The sequence below is a fragment of the Numida meleagris genome, chromosome 9 (assembly GCF_002078875.1).
Source record: "Numida meleagris isolate 19003 breed g44 Domestic line chromosome 9, NumMel1.0, whole genome shotgun sequence".
NCBI lineage: Eukaryota > Metazoa > Chordata > Aves > Galliformes > Numididae > Numida > Numida meleagris.
Window position 1 is genome coordinate 1,472,973 of NC_034417.1, and position 21,950 is coordinate 1,494,922.

The window sequence follows — 21,950 nt, forward strand, 5'->3', positions numbered from 1 at the left end:
AATGGAAAAGGCTATTCCTTCAGAGCTATTAAATGCAGATCACAGTGATGGATGCGGCTGGGAGGTGGTAGATTTTTCTCTTTTTCTTGCAGCCTATCGATCCCAAATGAGAACAAAAACCATTCCCACCCCTGACATTCAGCCTTTCCCACCCAGCAGGAGCTGGCAATGTTTAAGGCCCATCTATCTCCCATCCACCCAGCGAACACGGGCACGAGCCGGGCTTGGAGCCGACCGCTGCTTCCTGAATTAATAAAGAGAGCCTGAGCCACCGGAGAGGTTTTTCTTGTTGTATCATTTATTCATCACTCATAAAACTATCCACACTTTGGGGAGACCGCAGCAGATGTCTAATGCATGGGCCAGCAGGAAGGGGGGATCCTGTTGGGATTCGGCTGCCTGCTGCGAGTCTGCGCAGCGTGCGCTACCCCGGACCCATCCTGCAGGTGGGGAGGAAGATGCTTCATCCTGCAAATCCCATTCTATTGGTGCGTGCAGTGCTACTGTAAAAACACAGCACAAATACGACTCCTCATGTTAAAATCCCTCCAGGTTGTTCAGCTGCAGGGCATCGTCCCCATGTCAAGTGGACCCCAGCAGCTCCGCGTGACCCCCAACCTCCGCATTCCGCGCGGCGATGTAGAGCCATTAGTCATCCTACTGTACGCACCAGCAGCTGCGCCAATTAGCATAATTAACACACGAGGGCCAATTAATCTCTTGATTATGCCTGCCATTCACTTATCAGCTGCTATTATGGGAAGATCGGCTTTTGTACCTCTGCTTTCTATGCAAATAAGCCGGTTATGATGCCTTCATTACTTGATATACAATTACCCAGTGCAGATACCCATGAAATCAAGCACGGACAGATTGTCAGCACACACGGGCCAGAGCCCAGGTGGATTTGGCAGCTAAAGAGCTGTGAAAGCCCTCTCCATGTCTGAACGTACTGCCTCGGCTGATGCTCACAACTTGGGTTTTGGGCATCTGAAATGTTTGCGGAGCCTCCGGCATGATGTTGGCCAACATTAGCTCCATTTCAGCCATAGTAAGGGAGACAGGCACAGGCATGAGGGATGATTTTGGCCATGGAGACGTGCTCTGGGGCTGCTGGCCCTAGGTTCCATCTTGGTGCCGTGCCACTGGTCACTGGGGCTGGGTGCACTCTCTTGCTACATGGGTGGTAACAGGGACGCTCAGAAGGTCGGCAAGATCTGTGGTCCAAGGAGATACAACAGGACACAACATGTCCCCACTTCCCACTCCCACTGGGTTAGCCCTGTGTCCACTCCCCCACCACAATCACCTCCCATTGTGTCCCTAAACCGAGGTGGCAATGGCTGTTGCCATCCCATACAGGTGAGACACAGGACAATGCTCTGGGGGAATACAGGGCAATGCTCCAAGATGGAAGAATGGTCCCAGCTGATTCCCATTGACCTGGGTTGGCCCTGGATGCTCCAAGGGCTGCAGGAGGCCCCGCCTGCAGCTTCCAGGTGCATCCCATCTGGTCTAAAAGGTATAAAAGGCATCTGAGCAACCTCTTCTCTATCTGCTGGTTTTCCTTTTCTTGGTGTTAGGATGGGGTCTGGAGGCAGCCTGGGTGTTGTTCTGTTGTGCTGGATGCTGGCTGAAGCAGCATCTTATAGTCCTTGGGATTTCTCTCCAAGAGTCTCAGGAGTCTTGAGGGTCCGAGGGGACTCTTCTTGGAGACCACCCCAGGTGCCTTCCTTCTCCCAGCCCTCTCCATGGGCATGGGTGGACATGTCTCAGCTCCAGGCTGCATCCCCCTTGCACCCCGTGTCTGTGTGGTGCCAGGAGGCGCAGGTGGTGGTCACGGTGCACAGGGACCTCTTTGGCACTGGGCGCCTGGTCCGGGCTGCAGACCTGACCCTGGGTACAGCTGCCTGCCCGGCCACGGCCCAGAACGCTGCTGAGAATGTGGTGACCTTCATGGCTGGGCTGCATGAGTGCGGCAGCACCCTACAGGTGAGGTGGGGTGCTGGGGTGAGGGGGCTGCTCCATCCCTGGAGATGCTGCTGGTTAGGGTAATGCCCTTTCAACAGGCTGTGCTCCATGCTGGAGATGGGTAAATGCAAGTTATCTGGGGCAATGTGCTGTTACGCTACCTAATTAGTCTTAGCAAATAACTCAGTCCTAAAAATGACCTGGTAAAGGTGATGTTAAGGCTTGGGGTTATGGTGTGGCACTTATCTGCTTGCAGCAGGAATCTAGAGAGCTGTAGTGTGACTGTTGCAGGGCTGTTTTTTCTGAGTGTGGCTGCTGTCCTTAAGCCTATGTGCAACACCCAGTTAGCTGCAAGCAAGGCCTGTAATGTTTTTCTTGGGTTGGAGAACATGAAGCACAGGCTCTGTCTTCTTGGCTGATGTACATCCATGTCCTGCTACAGTCAGTGCTGAGGTTTTGGTTGACTGGTTTGTTTTACCGACTTATCAGAACTCTTAAATGTCCCTTCCAGCTGACACCAGACTCCCTGATCTACAAAACAAGTTTGTTCTATAAACCTACTCCTGTTGGCAACATGGTCATTGTAAGGACCAGCCCAGCTGTGGTTCCTATTGAGTGTCACTATCCCAGGTGAGTAAATAGGACTGTCCCTCTGCTTCTCTGGACCTACAGTGATGGTGGCGTGTTTGTTAACACATCTTTACATTAGGAAGAGCAATGTGAGCAGCAATGCTGTCCGACCTACGTGGGTTCCCTTCCACTCCACACTGTCAATGGAAGAGAAGCTGGTGTTCTCCCTGCGCCTCATGAGTGGTGGGTGTAGTGCCCCAGCCCCGTTTCCCTCTGGTGCATGTATGGTCCAAGCAGAGCAAGACCTGGGCTAAACTGACGCCTTAAAGAAGGGTTACATGGGGTTGCTCCTTGGTTAAGATGCCCTATGTGCACGAGAGGGTGATGTGTTTTTCTCCAAAGCAGCCTGTATCCTTGGCCTTCCCATTCCAGATGACTGGAGAACTGAGAGACTCTCCAATGGTGTCCAACTGGGGGAAAGCCTGCATCTCCAGGCCGATGTCATGGCTGGTGACCACATACCGCTGAGGCTCTTTGTGGATGACTGTGTGGCTACTCTGAGCCCAGACAGGAACTCCTCTCCTCGATATGCCCTGATTGACCTCAGCGGGTAAGGGGATGGCCTGGTCTTTGGGTAATGCTGCAGTTAGCTGGGGCTGCCCTGATGTCTGACCCTCACCCAGGTGCTTGGTGGATGGGAGAGCAGATGACACCACTTCGGCCTTCATATCTCCACGGCCAAGGCAGGAAACACTGCAGTTCATGGTTGATGCATTCAAGTTTGCAGGAGATGACAGAAACTTGGTGAGAAACAATGTCTACCCCTCCTGGCCTGCCCTGTTCTGAAGCGATAGTGTTCTGCATGACTAAACACAGTTTATCCTGGGAATGATGGTTTAATCTCCCTTCCAGATCTACATCACGTGTCACCTGAAGGTCTCCCCAGCAGACCAGGCCCCCAATCCATTGAACAAGGCCTGTTCCTTCAACAAAGCCAGCAGCCTGTGAGTAGCTGTAGGACATGTGGATGGGGACAGCTAGGAGGAGAGGGCTCACAAGTGATTCTTTCATGGGTGTTTCCCTTTTAGCTGGGCTCCTGTGGAGGGTACTGGAGATATCTGCAGCTGCTGTGAGACAGGCAACTGTCCATTATATGGAGGATACTCCCAGAGAACTAATCCTCTGGCCAGATGGTCAGGGAGACGCTTGAAGAGGGACACCTCTTCCAGGCAAGGTAGGGCTCAGTGTACCCTAAATGCAGCCCCACATCACAGTGACCTTGCAGCTTGGGATGGCTGAGGTGCTGGGTGGTCTTCGTGAAATATGTCACATCTCAAGGACAAACTTGGCTCTTCAGTATCATAACTGTCCTTATGTAAAATCACTGGAAACCTGCTTTTGCAAGGGCCACCTTCCTGTAAGCCCTGAAATCTGGAGTGACTGGGAATCCTCTCCCATGAGTTCAATGTGTTTGTGCCTTCTTAGATGGGTCCTTGAAGAGAGCAGAAGCTGAAGTCTCTGTTGGACCACTGCTAATCCTTGATCCATCTCAGGGATTATGGAGTTCCTCAGGACGCCGTGTGCCAGCAGGGAAGGCACCACAGGGTACGTGGGTTCTGTGTGTGACTGTGCCTTCATGTCTCAATTGAAGGTGACTCTAGGTTGCCCTTATTGTGGATTTCATGCCTGTATGCTAGAGAGTCTGTAATCCCCAGAAGACAGCCTGGGGAATTGTTTTCTGACACAACCTGCAAGTTCTGCCACTGGCAGATGGTGGGAAGCCATTAGATGTGTAGCGAGGGGATTTCTGTCTGTTCCAGGTGCTGCTGAAGGACTTCCTGTACCGGTTCAAGTAGCCATGCTCATAGCTGCTGTTGTGCTGAGCTTAACTGCCCTTGGAATATTTATTGTGTGCAAAAGATACAGTCACCCTCCCAGAGAGTCACTGTAATTTCCCTGTTCCTAATAAAAAGAAATGTTTCTGTCTTCCCTCTCTCCTCAGTGGGAGGGAGGGATGGCAGCCTTGGTTCTGGTCTGCTCCAATGGGTGGGAGATAAGGCACCAGCCACCAGGTAAGCCAGCTGCTGGTGTGGCCACAGGTGCTGGTTTAGCTCCTATTTTCAGCCTATTGAGGGAAAAATCAATGCTGCTGACAGATGGCAAATGGATTTGGGGCTTTCAAAGTCCTGTCTGCTCCTCCTTAGCAGTGGTGATACTGGAGGACACAACAGCAGCTGTCTCTGGGGCTTGTTGATGGTAGGAGTTGATACAGCCTGGAAGACGAGTCCCTACCTCTGAAGATAAGGGGTGGAGGTAATGCGATATTCAGCCACTCTCCTTGTTCTATATCATTTCCTCCCCCCTCCTGTACAGCGTAGTCTTACCTGCTTGGCTAAGGTTGCTGATGATCTCTTCTGCCTAGAATTCAAAGCTAGCTATGAGCTCTCCACATCTCAGCTCCTAATGCGAAGAGTTCAACACCATTTACTCTTATCGGGACTTTCCAAGTAACCCAAGTATTTCTCAAAAGTTGCTTGTTTACCCTGTCCTGTGCATTACTTGCAGCAAGGATACCCTGGGAGCAATGGTCACCTATGGTCTGATCTTATCCTGCAGCCAAATGCCCATGTGACTTGCAGTGCCAGCAGGTATAAAAATCTGCGCTGCATCAGGTGGACTGCCTTGTTTCATGCAATTCCTGGGTCAGTCAGCAGTGGAGGCAGACACCTCGAACCAAGAGTGTGCCTTAGTTGGGGATGGTGTGCTTTGCAAGGGGTGTACCCAAGCTTGTTGGCTGCCTTCTATCCACACGCTTTTGATTTCCATCTATGCAAGAAGTCAAATACTTGATGCTTGCAACAACCCTATCCAATCAGGTTGAGTGTTACAAAAAATTTCTTCTCTTAAGGAGTGGTGAGGTAGTGGAACAGGCTGCCCAGGGAGGTGGTGGAGTCACTGTCCCTGGAGATTTCTTAGGAAAAGTGTAGGTGTTACGCTGAGTGATATGACCTAGAGCAGTCCTAGGCATGGGCTGATGGTTGGACTGGATGATCTTAGTGGTCTTTCCAACCTCAATGATTCCATGAACTCAGCAACTCTTTTCAAGTTGAGTCCTAGACAGCCTATGCGGAGGCCAAGCGGTGAGGCAGAGAGCAACGCCAGCAGCTCCAGTTCTTGGGCTTTTGGTCCTCTGTTTTTGCTATATCTCCCTATATTTGCTGCTGATTAAAGGCATTGCCTCCTCTTGGCAGCTGAATCATAGAATGAGCGTTGTCATCTTAATTTTTTTTCCCCCTTAAGCTCTTGGGCTGCAAAACCCTAGCCATTAGGCTGCAATCTAGCACTGCTGATCTTCCTTACGACACACTCAGACAAAATCTGAGCGGAGCTATGTTGCTGCAAATGATCCTTCCCTAACAGCCTTATGCAACCTCTTGTCAGGGAATGATCCTGTTTGCACGGAGCAATTAGCTTGGCACTTGTGCTCTGTGGGGTGTGAAGTAGGATCCCCATCCCTAGGCGAGCTTGATTTAGAAGCCTGGGGACAACGTGCTTAGGGAAAATGTTTCCTAGTTCTCTTTGCAATGAATTAAGCAGCTGAGCTGAAATAATCGGGTGGAAAAACGAGACAGCCATGTAAAATTTTCTTATAGGTTGAGATTTCCCCTTATCAGGCTGTCAGCCTTCACGTTTGATGCGCAAGCTGCTTCCTGGAGGAGCTGTGGGAGATTAAAACCCCTTCCTCTTAGTTTTTGACTTGACAGGATGATGTGCCCAGGGAGGCTGAGCTGAGTGTGTCCAGGGAGATCCTTAGGGTGCACCAAGGGGGTGCTGCCAGCTGACCCTAGGGCAGGGGGACTGCCATGTTGTGGGGACTGGTCTCTATTGGTGGCCCCTTCCAACCATGGCTTCTTCACTTTTTTATAAAACCATTTGCCAGTGGTGCCTGGAGGAGCTGAGCATGCTTGGTGGAACCACTTAGGATGCAGAGAGGATTGGGTGAGCTTGAGAAACCTTCAAGGGGTGTTGGTGCAGCTCATGGACCCGTGGCTGGTGCTGCTCCTGCTCCCATTGTAATGCTCAGTCAGCATACTTGTGCACACCGCATCCTGTAACTGCTGCTTCTGGTCTTTATTAGCATTCGTTTCCCTTACACACACGAGCACCTGAGTAAAGACTTAATTAGGAAGCCACAGATGCTGGTAGAACAATCAATTTGTGGGAATTAATAATGGGAACGAGAATGCGGTGCGGTTATTCACTGGTGTCTCCCACCTCCTCTGATTGCCACGTTGTATGGAGATGTTGGTGAGAGGATATGAGGGGGCTGCCAGGCAATTAATTAAAAGAAAAAGAATTTACTGCACAAGAGAACAGCAGGTGATACTTTAAAAGATTTAAGGGTAATAAGGGAGCAGGAGATTTGCACCATCCTAGGGCTGTGTGAGTGCAAACGCCCATCTGCCTTGACTGCTCCAAACTGTCCCTCTTGGGGCATAGACCACAGTAAGAACAATTAAAGATGGGTAAGAATAATGAACTGGGGGTTTTCCCTTCTGCAAGCTTATGGTGGCTCCTTATCCCAACAAGGATGATGCTGGAGGGATCTTAGGATGGCTTGGGGTGGAGGAAGGAGGGATAGGGTTTGGCAGGTTGAATGATCTTGGAGATGCTGCATCAGCCCAAGAAGGGAAAAGAGGAGCTCTTCGCTTTGCCCATTCTGTAAGGTCTCAGTGCAACACGAAAGCTGGTTGTGCTGAGCTGGGGTGACACAAGTTGTGTTTGTTCTCAGCCCTCTGCATCCTCACAGCTCTGGGCCCCCCCTAAGAGGACATGAAGCTTTGGCTGCCCCATTTTTTTGCTTTAGGTGCTCACAAATCAGCAGATCTGTATCGGAGCTGCTTTCCTGAAGATGTGCATTATTAATGCTCTGCCTGCACATGTTCAAGTAAATTGCTACATGTTTTTTCCTTTTTTCCCCTTTTCTGTGGCAATTAGCAAAGCAGAATGCTGCTCTAAATCTTTGCAAAGGTGAAATTGTGTGGTTTACTGTAAATAATATCCATTTTCCTCACAAAAGGAGAGGGAAAGCAAAGTTCCTGGTGTCCCTTGTGGGCATTCATTACCATCCCAGAGACAATGGCCTTTCCCTAAGGAGCTGCAGTTAATTCACTTCTCTTGTTCTAGCTGCCTTTTTTTTTTAAAAAAAAAAAAAAAAAAGTGATGTGGTGAAAGTGGATGTGAAGGAGCAAAAGCCATTTGAAAACACCTCTGGTAAATTAAAGTTTTGCTGTATTTGCCGAGATAATTTAGTGTAATTCCCTGCTAATGAATTAATGCACCACTTCTTGTTCATTATAGCTTTCCTAATTTGATTGGAGCTCCAAGTGCTATCTAACTTCATTACCAGCAAATATTAATGCCATAAGACACGTTTGGACCTGAGCATCTGCAGGTGTCCCACGTTCAATGTGGGTGAACTGCAGCTTCCTTGGCTGATTTGGAGCCAGGTTTAGAAGAGAAGGAAGGCAGGGGGTGCTGCCCTATGGAGCTGCTTGCTCTTTGATGGACAGAAGAGCGGTCCCATTTCCTTGCAGCCCTGAAGGGCCAGGAGAGGAAAAAAGAGAAGCTTTAAAATTTGGTCATCGCACTAACAGCACCATCAGTGATCCCACCACGGCCTAGCTTTGAGCTGCTCTGAAATTTACTCTTTAATAAATACCTTGTAGGGAGCAGGGATGGGATCAGCTCTTCCCAAACCCTGTTCCTTTGTGCATCATTTAAGCTCCATGTTGGTTAAGATGACTGATTATCTCCTCTTGGGCTAAAAGAGGTTGGGAAGGGGGAGTTTCTTTTTCCAAGCGTTTTTTTAATTATTATTTTCTTCCCTAAGTGATGAGCAAAGAGATGTTCCTAGGGTGACTTACCCACCTGCTGGAGCGTAGCATCTCGTGGTGGCTGTGAGTAATGTCCCAGGTCATCAGATGAGCCACCTCCAGCACTAGAAGCCATAGCTGGTAAAAAATGAACATTTTGATGCAAAGATGAGGTTGGGATGTGTCCCACCAATTCTGACCCTGATGCCCCAGGACTTTGGCCATGGGCTCTGCTGAAGGCAAAATCCCTTCTGGCTCAGTGGCATTGGGGACACAGCTCTACTCATCCCCAAGGCCTCTGCATCAAAGCCAACAGCTTTGCTTTTCCCTGCTCATTACTATTATTTTTTTTTCCTTTCAAGAGCCACCATGTTTTAATTATTTATTTGGAGCATGATTAATGTTTTGTCTGACGCTGTTCTGCCAGGGGAGCCCCGGTACATTTTGGTTTAGCGAGAGCTAATTAAGAAGTCCCATCAAGCATGTCATCCCTTGTCTTACAAGCACCTCCAGGGCTGCTCTGGCACGGCTGCATTCCTGCAGGCTCGACTGGATCCAGGACCGTGGTGAGAGCCCTGAGGGGACAGATGAGTCCTGGGGCTCTGCTGGGGGGGTCCCTGCAGCTGTCCCCATTCGGGGAATTTCTGGCTTCCCAGTGAAGGGGATGTGGGGCTGTGAGCACTTTCTCCCCCTTCTCTTTTCCCCAAAGGTGAGCGCAGGAGCCTGTCTTTGCTGCCCTGAAAGTGAGTGCTGCTTGCTTCAGCTGCATCCCATAGCTGGGCTGCTGGTTAAGGTTAGGTGATGTTTTTGGCCTCAACTCCACCCTTTCTGGCTGCATTCTGGGGGAAAGCTTTGCAGCATCCCCATGTCCTCAATGGGGATGAAGCACGTGGAGATGGCAACTGCCGAGGTGATGTGACATAGGGCCACCACATTGTCCCTGCTTGGCACTCAAGCCCGTGTCCTGGCAGTGTGCAGGATAACAGGACAAGAGGGACAGAGCCTCAACATCTGTGTGGGGCATGGTGACATGAGTGTGTGTGGGCACCCACTGCCACCCAGTGGTGGGAGAGCACCCAGTCACTGTGCAGCAGGGTGCATAATGCAGTAAATATTTACAAACATTACCCACTCGTGTAGCAGGTCGAGCCACAGCCACCAGAGGACCAGACCTGGATCTTCTCTATCTCAGCTCAGGAAGCATAGCAAGGTGCAGACTGAAGTAGTGGGATGTGTCTCGATGAAGAAAACGGCCCCAAACCCATTCTGATGGGCACTGTGTGACTGCTCCAGCACCCAGGTGACATGTGAGGAGCGGTGGCAGCGTAGTTTGCTGAGCTGGTGCACTGCATAGCTCAGCCACTATGTCTGGACAGAGGACACAGGTGGGACCTGGTGACTTCCACCCAAGATCTGCCATACCATGGGGACCCTAATGGGCACAATGAGCCCCAGTTGAGGCCACCTCCAGTCTGTGGGCTTGGGAGCCCATATGAGCTCAGCTTGGAGTTGGTACCTGTCCGAGCTGTGACGTGGGGTTGCTCATGTCCATGTCCATGCCAATGAAAATTTCTGCATCCACATCCATGCCCGTACCTATATCCATGTCCCTGCCAATTCACATGTCCATATCAATGTCCACATCTAGGTGCAAGGCCATATCCATGTCCACAGCCATGTCTACATGCAAGTCCATGTCCAAGTCTATGTTCAAGACTATGCCTATGCCCATGCCTATATCCCAAACTACATCCATGCCCCATGGACACTTGACCATGCCCCACTGATTCTTTCCACTTACTCCCATCATGACCTGGACCTGCCTCATCCTCACCACCCTGGCTGATGACGTGAGCTCCACATTGCCTCCAGCTGCCACTCAGTCCCCCTCATCCCTCACTGGGGATGCTGGGACAGCTCATTCCCATCTCCCCACTCAGCAGGCAGGACCCAGGGAGCCAGGCTCAAGCATCTCCATCCCATGGGTATTGGGAGAGCTCAGTGATAACAACCCCATGTGAGAGATAGGAACAGCGTGAAGGGATGGAGGCTGTTGCAAGCAATGCATTTTCTTTCTGCAAGGAGATAACCTCCAGCAGCTGTTTATCCGGCTCCAGAGCACGCAGATGGAGGTGGAAGCATGGCTGGGAAAGATGGGACACACACTCACTGCATTGCAGAGCTAATCAGGCTGGGGAAGTGCAGGTGTGCTTTGGGGCTCCTTCCCCGCAGCATCCTTTTTACCCCAACGGGCAGAGCACTGTGGGGCTGGATGGGTGAGGATGAGGAGGGAAGTGCTTCAGCATCCTGAGGATGAAATAGCTCCTGGTATCTGGAAGGAGAGCCCGAAGGCAAGCTGATCTCTCAGTTATAAAGAAGAAGCATTGCACGAGGCACTGGTACATTTCTTGCAGTAATTCAGCTGTGGAACAGCAAGGAACAAATAAGACAAGATGCTGTACATTAGCAGAGGCAGAAGGCATAGCCTCTCCCTTGAAAAAACAAAGCATTCATCTTCCAGCTAAGGCCAGCACCCAGCCCTGAGCAACGCGTGGTCCGTGGGGGCCACCAGGGAAAGGGGGGGCCACCAAGACAAGGAGGGAGGTGACCCATGGGCTCCTCCAGCATGGTGAGCATTTGGATTTCTTCGGGAGATGGAGCCCTGAGAGCCTTGAGGGGTGTTTGGGATGCAGGTGTTGTCTCTGCTGCCGGGAGCCTGGCTTCATTTTGCTTCTATTTTCCCTGACCTCCTCCCCAGGCAAAGCATTTCTTTGCATTTTTGTCCCCAGGATGGTGAAAACAAGAAACCTGCTTTGCTCACCATCCCCGATCAGAGGCAGCTGATTCAAATGCAAAGCTGAAATTTTGCTTTAAAACCCATCAAACCGTGCCAAACGCCGGCACGGTACCCACCAGCGGGCGAGGAAAGGGCAAAAATGAGCAAAGCTGTCACATCTCGTCCCCGAGGCGAAGAGCAGCCGGAGCCGTCGTGCTGGGTCGTGTCCTCGTTTTATTTGCTGATTGTTTCTTTATTGCTTCTGGAGGAAACATGAGCCCTTTGCCCCTTCCTCTGCCAGCTCTCGTGAGCTGCCCGGCGCTGTTTTGGGCTTTCTCAAAGTATTTGTGGTGTCCGAGGAGGGGTTGAGGATGGGGGGTGGGGATGGGTGCCCCCATCCTGGACATTCCCAGGTGTTTGGGGCTGTTTTGGAGTCAAGTGGGGCAGTTTTTTGCTATGAGCTGATAAATATTAATTCACTCATATATGGTGTGCTGAGGAAGACGAGGTGTCCTCCTTGCCCTGGAAACATTGACGTCCAACTGAATGCCCAGAAAGTTACTTAGGAGTGAAGAATAACAATAAAAGAACTGCACCAGGCCAAAAAAGAGCCCCTTCAGTCCTGTGGGAGCCATGATTTTGAGTGACCAATGCAAATCCTGCTGGGACACAAAGCCTGTTCATTCAACACCATTCATCACCAAGCAATTATTACCAGTCTGAATGGTTCCTCTACATTGTGATTAATAATTCGTATTCTCTTCTCGAATCTTGCCCTAAAAACACCCACATTTTCCTGCTCAATAACAGCAAAACCCCTCTGTGGCTGTTTCTGGTCGTGCAGAAGAGCACAAGGACATTGCCTGCAGATTGAGCAGCTCGGAATTTTTATGTCGTGCTTCTCCTGAAATTATTAAAGAATAAAGCTGCATCTAGTAATCACACTTTTACAATGGGGCTCAGCTATAAAGAAAACTCATAGAAGTTAATAAGCAACCAGCTGCTGACATGCAAAGTAGTAGAGAGAGTGCAGAGGATCTGTCCTGTCCCATGTCTCCTTGTGGGGGATGGCCCTTCTCCAGCACTTGGAATGGGGACACTCAATCCCTTGGTGTTTCTATTTGCAAAAATAAGTTTTGTTTTCACAAATAAAATTTTCACAAGGTCCCATCCCTGGGGACATGGGGAAATGCAGAGGGAGGTGGTGTCAATACATCTGCGAAGGGGAAAAGATCCTAAAAACTAAGGAAAAAAACCTTAAAAATCCTAAAAAATGAAATTATACTTCTTATTTCAGCTCATGGGAGATGATTCCCATCAGCAGGCATGCCCTGGTTTGTAACATCAGAAATACCAATTGCCCAAGGATGGAGACGCCAAGATGGGGACATGATGCAGCGTGGGTCCCCAAACTCCGTCAGTGCCATTCCTGGGGTTAATTCCCCCTCAAACCACCTGTGAGTTCTCAGTTTGTTTTTCCCATCCTATTTCCCCTACCAAATGCCTATGGAGCATCACAGGGAGGGACGTTCCCCCTCATATACATATATACATAGGATCTCTATGTGTTATTGTTGGAATTCTCCACGATGAATGGTTTATTGAGCTGCATCTTCCATCCACAAAACAGCTGAAAGTTCCCTGAGCCTTGAAAACGACGGGTAAGGTAGTTGGACATTTGTCTCCTCTGCCAACTTTTCATCTCGATTTTATTAGTAGTAGCGATTTATTTAAATATATATTTATATATGTATATATATATATACTTCTGATCCCTTCCCAAGACCCCCAACCCCAACCCTTGGCCGGTCCGGAACCGGCGTCAGTTTTTTGTTTTGAGTTTCTGCTTGGCTGGGATGTAAGGCAGCACCGTCTGGGTGCTTTTGTCGGCCACAGTCTGCGTGCTGCTGTTCCTCATCAGCCGCCGCGCCGGTGGCCCTCCGGTGGTGCCACCACCACTGCCACCAATGGACGGTTGGTTCTTCGGGGTCACCTTGAGGCCGCGCTCTTCGGTGCTGTCCTCGTTTGGGGAGGTTTCGTCGGCGCCATCCCCATCATCATCGCAGCACAAGGCGTGGTAGAGCACCTTGTCGCTGAAGCGGACCCGCTCCCGCGTGCCGGCCGTTCGGTGATGGGGACCTTTCTGTTGGGGAGCGAATGCCTCCTCGCTGGATGAGTCCGGGGTGCCGCCTCGGGGCCCGTTGGCGATGGGGACCCCGCCGTTCATCAGCCGGTAGTCGGGCTGGCGGCACGGCGGGGGCTGCGGCCGTGGGGGGTCGGGGCCGTCCCCTTGGTCGGACGGGGTGGAGGTATCCAGGAACGAGCAGAATTCCCAGCTGTCGGACAGGATGTCGGCCGCCGCGAAGTCGAGGGGTCCCAGCTCGAAGGAGACCCCCCCTTTCTCGCTGCTGGAGGTGCTGCTGGCCGTCGCTGTGGTCCAGTCATCCGGCTCCAGCTCGAACTCAAAGTCGGACGTCAGCCGGTCGATCTGGCTCACTACCTGTGGGCAGATGGACGGACAGATGGACGGATGGATCGGCCCTTGGTGGGAGGAGGAGGAAGCCCACCCAATGGCATGGTGACATTGGGTTACTCGTGGAGACCAAGTAGCTCCCAGCTATTTTTTGGGGACCCCCAACAAGCTTTGGACCCAATAGAGGAGGTCAGAAGGGAGCAGACACCCCAGATACCCATGTGCATGGCATCCTCTGGTCCCTCACACTCCACCATGGGGAAACAGCAGTAAAAACCACCTCCTTTGCCCCCAGAATCTCAGCTCCCCAAGTGGAGAAACTGAAGCAGGCCATCCCAAGGTTGCGTGATGGATGGTTCCCCATCACTCACAAAGTGTTTAATGTATCAAGAACCAGCGAGAGCATGGCATCTTGGGGACAGAGTGGTGTCCCAAGGTTTCCAAATATGTCCTTTGTAGGGTTACTTTTCATGATTGCTTTGCCCTTCCTTTTCATTCCTCTGCCCACGCACACATCATTTCCTGGTGGAAGTAAACCAGGAGCTTCCCAAAATAAGGATGGAAGACAAATCAGTGAGCAATGTCTTGTCTGACACCTTTCACCTCCTCCTCCACAAGCCTCCAGCAATCCTTGCTGTATCTCTACCATCTCTGGAGGACACAAGACAGTCACCATCCATTCTCCAGGCTCTAGCTCTGGAAGATGCCAAGAGCAAGCTAGGGTCCCTGGCTGGAGCTGCAGCGCCCGCAAGAAACATCTCAAATGGGAAATGCTCCCAAAGCACGACCAGATTGCTTTTTATTTCCTTTTTCTTTTTGTCCTTTTGGGGAAAAAGAGTAAAAAGAAGCCTTTATGACCTCTTCTTTCTCAGCGATGGGAAAGAATGAGGAAGAAGCTCAGAACAAAAGCTGTCCCCGGGAAACACCCGGTTATTATTATTTTTTAATAAGGCAGAAAAATGATTTCATGAAACCTTTCGCTGGAATGAGATCATCTCTCTTTACAGGAAGGCACAGTGCCGGGTCCCTTTCCCAAACCAGGGGACCCTCCTCACCTCCCCCCGCCATTGGGACCCTCGTGGGGACACTGGCACCTGGGTGCTGGGAGGATCCATGTCTCCGCTGTCCCCATTGCGGTCCCCGAGGGGATTAGTGTCACATCAGCTCTATTTTTAGGAGCGCCCTTCCCTGCACTTTCTATTTTAACCGGGCGGTGGGGGGGTGTTAAATACCTCCGTGACACTGGGTACCTGCTGAGGATTTGAATGCAAAGCAGGATTTGGTCTTTTCTTCCCCTCTGCTTCTTTGGATTGTCAAAGGATTTTAGCAGAGTGAGCTGGGATGGGGGTGATGGGGAGGGACAGAGAGACCTGAGCCTGTTGCTCTGAATGCGTTTTGGGGTGATGAATGGGCCTGGCACCTGCAAGTGGGTGCTGGGGCCACTGGGGTTACCTGGGGGCCAAGACAGGACATCCCTCGCCTATAGGATGAAATGTGATGGCCTGGAGAGATTCAGGTTGGATATTAGGTAAAATTTATTCTCAGAAAGAGTGGTGATGCATTGGCACGGGCTGCCCAGGGAGGTGGTGCTGTCACTGTCATCAGAGGAGTTCAGGAAACATGGAGATGTGGAACTGAGGGACGTGGTCAATGGGCATGGTGGGATGGGTTGGGTTGGGCTTGGTGACCTTGGAGGTCTTTTTCAACCCTAATGGTTCTTTGATTCTATGATTCTGTAGGTTTCACCTTGCTGCAAAAAAAAAAAAAAAAAAAAAAAAGGTCTTTTTTGTTAAAATAGATGGAGCTCATCCCTGCCCCAACCACCAGGCTTTGTCCCCCAACATTAACCCTCAGCAGCCCACACGTTCCCAAACACAACGCAAATTGATGGAGCTGGGCTGAAGGACCAGAGCGGGACCAGCTGCCCCCAGTCACCCCAGCTGGGAGCACTGGGCGCTCCCCACCCTGGGTTCCCACCCAGCAGAACAGCGCTGGGAGCTTTCTGGATAACAGCTGTGTCCCCAGCAGGGTGGTTCCCTCCCCAGCTGGATACCTGCGGTGGGATGATGAACAACTGGAGCATCATTGGTTTTTTTTTTTAATTATTATTTTTAAACGGGGTTTTGGTAACCAGCTCGGCTGCAGTGGCTTGCATTTTGACAGAGTGGCTGTGCTGTTTCTTATTCAAGAGATAATTTCTTTGACGACACGGCGGAGCTGCTGGGGAGCCGGCGGATGACACGGGAGGACAAGAGGGGACTTCAAAGGCTGCGTCTGAGCGGGCAGCGTGGTCTCCCCAGCGCGGGCGGCGGTGGATCATGCACCTCCAAGAGCGGATGGAAGGGGCAGGGAGACGCTCGCCATCAAAGCGCCGCAATCTCACGGCCCCGGCGTCGCAGCCTTTGAAGTGGAGCAGCGGTGGGATCAAAGCGGGGGGCAGCGGGGAGCTTTTGGTTCAGTGACGGGGGATCTGTGCGTGTGTCTGTCATCCCACCCCAGTGGCTTTCCCAACGCGGGGCAAAGCACCGATTCCCGCAGCTGGCGGAGAGAGGAGCGGTGATTCCTAGTCCCCGTTCCCAACACCGCGCTCCGAATCATCCCCAAGGATTTTCCCACAGCATTGGAAATCCACCCCTCCATTGGGAAAAGGAGCAGTCTGGAGCCTCCGGCAGCCCCGTGACCCTGCAGTCCTGAGGAAGGGACCTTCCCGCGTCTCCCCAAACACTTCTCGGTGAAGGGGAGGTAAATATTTAATAATGAATAAATGATTAATCGGAGCTCGCTTGCAAGAGAGCGAGGAGAAGCTGGGTGACTGTGGCCTCTCTGCCCAAGCTGACACGTATAAATGAGCACTCTGTGTTTTCTGTTCCAGCGCATCGAGCATCTCTGGACCATTTGCTGTATCATCAGCCACTAAAGAGTTCAAACTCATCACACGCATCTCTGAAACGTGCTATTAGAATAGCAAGCTGCCCTCTCACCAGGAACTTTCCAAAGCGTTCCCAACTGATCCCCTATCGATTACAGCGTTATTAAGGCATTTTGTTTTCAAAGGGGTTGCACTGAGGACTTTCCTCTCACCAAAGGGAGGAGCAGGGTATGTCCTGGCATCACTTCCCCCAGGGGGTGTAGGTGTGATGGGGCACTCCTTGTGGGGTTTTTGGGGGGAGTTGGGGACTGTATGCACACCTGGGGATGTGCAGAGATGGCATTGCCTCTTCCCACTGTGCATCCCATGTGGAAGGAAGGTACCAGGGACGTGGGTACCAAGGATGGAGGATGCAGGTATCAGGGATGTGGGTACCAAGGATGGAGGATGCAGGTAAGAAGGATACAGGTACCAGAGATGGAGGATGAGGGTACTAGGGCTGTATAAGAAGGATGCAAGTACCAGGGATGGGGGATGTGGGTACCAGAGTTTGTACCAGAGGTGCAGACATGGAGGAAACGGGTACCCAGGATGCAAGTACCAAAGATGTGGGTACCAAGGATGAAGGATACAGGTACTAAGGGCAGAGGATGTGGATCCTGCGCAGCGGAAGCACATTTGGTCCTGGCCTCTTGTGTAATTTTTACTTCCAGTGTGCAATTTCAGATGGAGATTTAATAATAATTTTCCCCACACATAATACAGCCCTGTCGTGGAGTGCTGGAGAATAATTATATACACAAAAAGGAAGAGGGAGGGAGGGAGAGTGGGAGAAAAGACTGGTAAAACAGCATCCCCAATACAATGGACATCTGGAATGACAGCCTTCAGGGAGAAAACAATATCAGGAGTGAGGGATGAGCAGGGACGGGTGCAGAGAAGGAACAGGAGAAGATGGATGTCCCCAGAGCCCTATGGCTGGTCATCAGACTTGTGCTGCAGGCAGCTTGGGATGTACCTCTTGGGTACACATAGGTTGTCCCCTGCCCTGCTTGTCCCCATCTCCTCCTGCACATCCTGGGATGGATGAACCTCTCCAGAGCCCTTCACAGCTTCCCTTGTGTCCTCAGGCCACCTCTTCCTCTTCCCCACCTGGCTTGAGCAGCCTACCAAGGATGCTGCAGGGACGATAAAGGACTTTCCAGCCCCGAAGGTTGAATGGAGGCCAAAGGGTTAAGCTCTGGAGCACTCAGAAAGGATGCTCAGGTGCATGCGGAGGTCTCTCCTGGCCTTAAATACATGGGCTTTATGAAAGGGGCACTGAAGCAGCTGTGAATTGCCATTTTTAAAGGCCTCTCAGAGCTCCTGGAGGAGAGTAAAGTGAGTTCAGGCTAAACAGAAAACAGCTCTGCCTCCTGATTATTATTATTACTGTTTTTAATAGGGATTTGTCAGAGGGGTTCCGGGCGGTCCCACTGGAGCTGAAGGAACCAGGGGCCTTTCTGCTCTTGGTGTGCTCGGGTTTGCTTTCTGTGAAGGAATAAGGGACCAGGTGGGGTGGTGAACTGGGATGTGGCATCACCTGGGGACCAGAGCTGGCTTTCCTGGGGGAACAACCCCCCTAAAGCCCCATGGAGTGAGCGGAGCTGTCCCAAAGAACGCCCCAGGGGATGCTTTAGTCTAGAAGATGTCATGTCCCTGAGGATGGCCACACCTACACCAGGTGTGCTGTCAATCCACCCGCATCCCAAGGGCTCCAGCTGGCTGCTGGTGCCCCCACGTGTCACCCACACAGTGGGGCTGCTTTGCTCCTCTATCACGACCCCCCAGCAAAACCTGCACCAATTTCTGCCCATCTCTTGTGGAAATGAGGTCTCACCCATCTCCAGCAACCCAACCACACTTGGCTCAGGGCACACAACCACCTGCCCCATCCCAAAACCAAGCCATGCTCAAGGCCACCATCAGATTCCCACCCGAGATGTCCACAAACAATTCCACTTCACAAACACACTGGGGTTGTGCAGCCCTTCCACAATCAAATTCCTCATCACTGCACCCGTGGACCAGGTGGAAGCTTGAACCACACTTTGTATGGATATGTACGCATTTCTTGCCAGCAGAAAGGAGCTCTGCCTTGTCTCCCTCCATGGACTCACCACCCTCAGGCCACCAGCACGAGGGAACCATCACCTCCACTCCATCTACCCCTGTGTTTTGAACCAGAACCCCCCAGGACAGAGCATCTCCAGATCCCCCAGGATTTGCCCACCTTCATCTCGGTGCTCCAAGCTCTCTCCCAGCATCCATACGGATGGGCAGCATGGCCCCGAGCATCAAGGTCAACAGCAATTTCTCCAAATACGGCTGATTTCCCCCCACTTTTTGGAAGTGATGCTGATGGGGACAGGGCTGGGACAGGCGCAGCCGCAACCACCCCATCTCCTTGCGCCCCATTGCTGCATCCCGCCCGATGTCCTCTCCCCACAGCACTCTCCTACCTCCCGGAGCTCCTTGGCGACCTCCTTGAGCTCCTGCAAGATGCCTTCCAGTTGCCCGATGACCATTTTCATCCGGCTGCGGATCCTCTCCCTCTCGCTTTCGCTTTTGCCGCTGCTACAATTGCTGCTGCTGCTGCTGGGGGGGTCACTGGGCTGCCTGTCCTGGCAGCTCCGGGAGTCCATCCTTCCCTACCGGCCTCGGCTCCCGGCCCCAAGGGCTCTGTCCATCCTGCGACCCCCAAACCCGGTGGCCTGGCGTCCGCGCAGCCCCTCTCGGCCGGAGAGCTCTCAACATCTTAACGCCCCCCAGGAGTCCCCGCTGGCCTCCCCGCCTCACCACCGAGGCCGTTGTCGGGGGGCTCTGAGCCGCGGTGTGGAGCAGCGGGGTGGCCGGGGGCTGCTCCAGGCTCTGGGTGCAGCATGCGGAGCCGGGCAGGAGTGAGGGGGGGCTCAGCTGGCTGCCGTGGGGAGGCGCGGGGGGACCATGGAGGAGGAGGAAGAGTCCCTTGGATGTCCCAGGAAGCTAAAATCCAGAGGATGGAGCTTTTCCTGCTCGCTGGGGATGGGGAGGGCGATGCAGGGCCAGGTGTCCCCCAGGACCGGTGCAGCCACCCCGTGCTGGGCCCTCGCTCCAGGGCCAGTGGCTCCGATGCTGGGCAGTGATGGGGGGCTCCAGGTTCCCCTCCTGCAGGGACAGACAGACAGTGAGGGAGCCAGCCCTGCTGGGGATGGAAAAACGGGGAGGGAGAAGGCATTAAATAACCCCCCCCCACCCTTGCTTTGAAACATGCAGACAGGGGTCTCACTGAGCCAGATGGACGGACAGGCAGACAGATGGACAGACAGACAACCTGAGAACTTACCGGCACAGTGGCGAGCAGGCAGCCAGATCCAGATCGCCCTTTCCCAATGCCTGGCTCCGTTCCAAGTTCTTCCTCGTCCTTTTATTTTTTTTTTTTTCTTCCTTCCTCCCCCTCCTCTTCTTCCTCCTCCTCTTCCTCCTCCCTCAGGGCTTCTGCGTGGAGGCTGGGGGCCACCTTCTCTCGGCCACTGTCAGAAGGGGTGAGATGTTACCTGCGCGGTTCTGGGGGGAGGGGACATCCCTTGGGACCCCTCTACTTTAAGGGGGGGGTCAATCAAAATACCCCCTCAGCCCCCATCCCTTCCCTCAGGAGGTGGGGAAATGCACTGAGGGTGGAGGCAGAGTGGGGTGGGGGGGCATGGGGATGCAAGCAGGGAAAACCGGCGTGGTTGCATCCTCTGAACCCGTTACTCGCATCTTGCATCCCTGCAACTTGAATCCTCCATCCCCAGCGCTTACATCTTCCATCCCCTCCACCTGCATCCTTCATCCTTGGTATCCGCATCCTCTATCCCCAGCGCTTCTATCCTCCATCCCTGGCGCTCACATCCCTGGTACCCACATCCCCGGTTCCCGCATCCTCCATCCCCTATTCCCGCATCCCCCTCCCGCTTCTCGCCCCCCCTCTCCGCTCCCCCCGGGACCGACCGGCGGTAGCGGTGCCGGTTCAGGGCCGGCCGCCCCCTGGGCTCCGTGGGGGCGGAGCGGGGCGGGCGGCTCCCGGCGCCCCGGGCAGAGCCATGGGGGGGGGGGGGGGAGCGGCGGTGGGCGCCCGGCCCCGGCCCGGCCGCAGCCTCCCCGCGGCTCCCGGTTCGGCTGCTGTGTCAGAGAAAGGGGCCGAGCCTCGGCGGGCGGGGGGGGCTTAAAGGAGCCGGGAAAGCCTTTAGAATAAGCGGGGGGAAACTGAGGCACGGCTGGGGAGGGGGCTGGATACTGGCGCGCTCCGCTTGTCCCCGCTCTGATGACACCAGTGGGGTCATTAGGGTACAAAACGCGCCCCGTGGCTGCGAGTTTTGGTGCAGTTTTTGAAGGAGTGGTTAAAAAACAAGCATGGATCGAGCATGAAGGTATCATGTAGCAAAGGGATGGGAGGAAAAGCAGCACCGTAGGGCTGAGCGTGGCTGGTTTGGGGGAAAACAAGGGAGAAAGAAAAAGGATGGGGCTGGAAGGGATTCAGCGGGGCTGCAGGCGAGATTTCCCAGTCCCAGTGCAGAACCCGGACGATAGGTGGCAATCCCAGGTCTACATGAGGCAAAGCAGCGTGCGCCTACGTGTCGGATTTATTGCCTCCTCCCGGGTGAGTGCAGAAGTGCTGAGCACACTTCTTGGCTGGCACCCGACCTGACTCATCCTTCACCCAGCGGCTCCCTGAGCTCACCCCGAACCAAAGCCCTGCCCTGGGTGGTGCTTTGGGCGCTCTCCCCATGCTCATGGGTCTTTGGGGTTGGGGTCTTGCCATGGAGCACCCAACTCTCAGCATCCCTAAGGTGGACCTTCGGTTTTCTGGGTGTTCCACCAGAAAGCAAGTGAGGCCGAAGGCTCCTGCGTGGTCCCCATCATCACAGGTGCCCATTGCTGCTGTACAGGCTCCCTGCCGTGACTCACTGGCACAGATGTAATTCCTCATTAAGCAGCGCTTCTTTTCACAGCCGTTTCTTTCTGTTTCTTTTGTATTTTGATTGGAGTGCCAGTCAGTTTTGTTTTTTTTTTCCACCAGTTTATCAATTCCTCCTCTCCCCAAAGATTATCTGGGAGGGATGGGGAAATGCAGGAAGTTGTGCTGAGGCAGGGAGCGCCTCAGGTCCCAGCCAGCGGGGGAAAACCTGCAGAGAATACGTTAAGAAACAGCAACAGAGCAAGAAAAGAATCCCCTAAAAAGCTGTGCTTTCGGCAGCATCTCAAAGATCTGCTTTTTGCTCCATCTCACTTCCCCAGCCCATCCCTGGAGGCGTTCAAGGCCAAGTTGGATGGGATCCTGGGCAGCCTGTTCTGATGGGTGGTAATCCCGCCCATGGCAGGGGAGGTTGGAACTACGTGATCTTTGAGGTCCCT

The 21,950-nt window shown here is 52.8% G+C and overlaps 2 protein-coding genes and 1 long non-coding RNA gene across 6 annotated transcripts in view; 2 read left to right on the top strand and 1 right to left on the bottom strand.

The window, feature by feature from the left end:
• On the top strand, window positions 1,542-4,542 carry LOC110404001 (zona pellucida sperm-binding protein 3-like). The gene is made up of 9 exons (XM_021407858.1): window positions 1,542-1,992; window positions 2,483-2,601; window positions 2,681-2,784; window positions 2,974-3,151; window positions 3,225-3,345; window positions 3,454-3,545; window positions 3,630-3,775; window positions 4,027-4,146; window positions 4,362-4,542. Exons 1-9 carry the CDS (start codon window positions 1,585-1,587, stop codon window positions 4,490-4,492), a joined length of 1,419 nt encoding a protein of 472 aa, XP_021263533.1. The 5' UTR covers window positions 1,542-1,584; the 3' UTR covers window positions 4,493-4,542.
• Window positions 12,885-20,038, bottom strand: C9H15orf59 (chromosome 9 C15orf59 homolog). Its single transcript, XM_021407869.1, has 3 exons — window positions 19,900-20,038; window positions 19,037-19,721; window positions 12,885-13,693 (listed from the first exon to the last, which is right to left on the bottom strand). The coding sequence occupies exons 2-3, from the start codon at window positions 19,217-19,219 to the stop codon at window positions 13,016-13,018; spliced, it is 861 nt and encodes a 286-aa protein (XP_021263544.1). The 5' UTR covers window positions 19,220-19,721; window positions 19,900-20,038; the 3' UTR covers window positions 12,885-13,015.
• Window positions 19,974-21,950, top strand: part of LOC110404010 — a 46,916-nt gene continuing 44,939 nt past the window's right edge. For 2 of the 4 annotated variants that reach the window (XR_002442007.1, XR_002442008.1), the window contains exon 1: window positions 19,974-20,098. This is a non-coding gene — a long non-coding RNA (uncharacterized LOC110404010). The remainder of the gene's footprint in view (window positions 20,099-21,950) is intronic. The other 2 variants (XR_002442009.1, XR_002442010.1) reach the window with 2 other exon arrangements.

Coding starts and splice junctions, on each gene's coding strand:
- C9H15orf59 (XM_021407869.1), bottom strand. CDS start 19,219: ATGGACTCCCGGAGCTGCCAGGACAGGCAGCCCAGTGACCCCCCCAGC. Junction 13,694..19,036: donor TCGCCAAGGAGCTCCGGGAG/GTAGGAGAGTGC, acceptor ATCTGCCCACAG/GTAGTGAGCCAGATCGACCG.
- LOC110404001 (XM_021407858.1), top strand. CDS start 1,585: ATGGGGTCTGGAGGCAGCCTGGGTGTTGTTCTGTTGTGCTGGATGCTG. Junction 1,993..2,482: donor AGTGCGGCAGCACCCTACAG/GTGAGGTGGGGT, acceptor TGTCCCTTCCAG/CTGACACCAGACTCCCTGAT. Junction 3,346..3,453: donor CAGGAGATGACAGAAACTTG/GTGAGAAACAAT, acceptor TCTCCCTTCCAG/ATCTACATCACGTGTCACCT.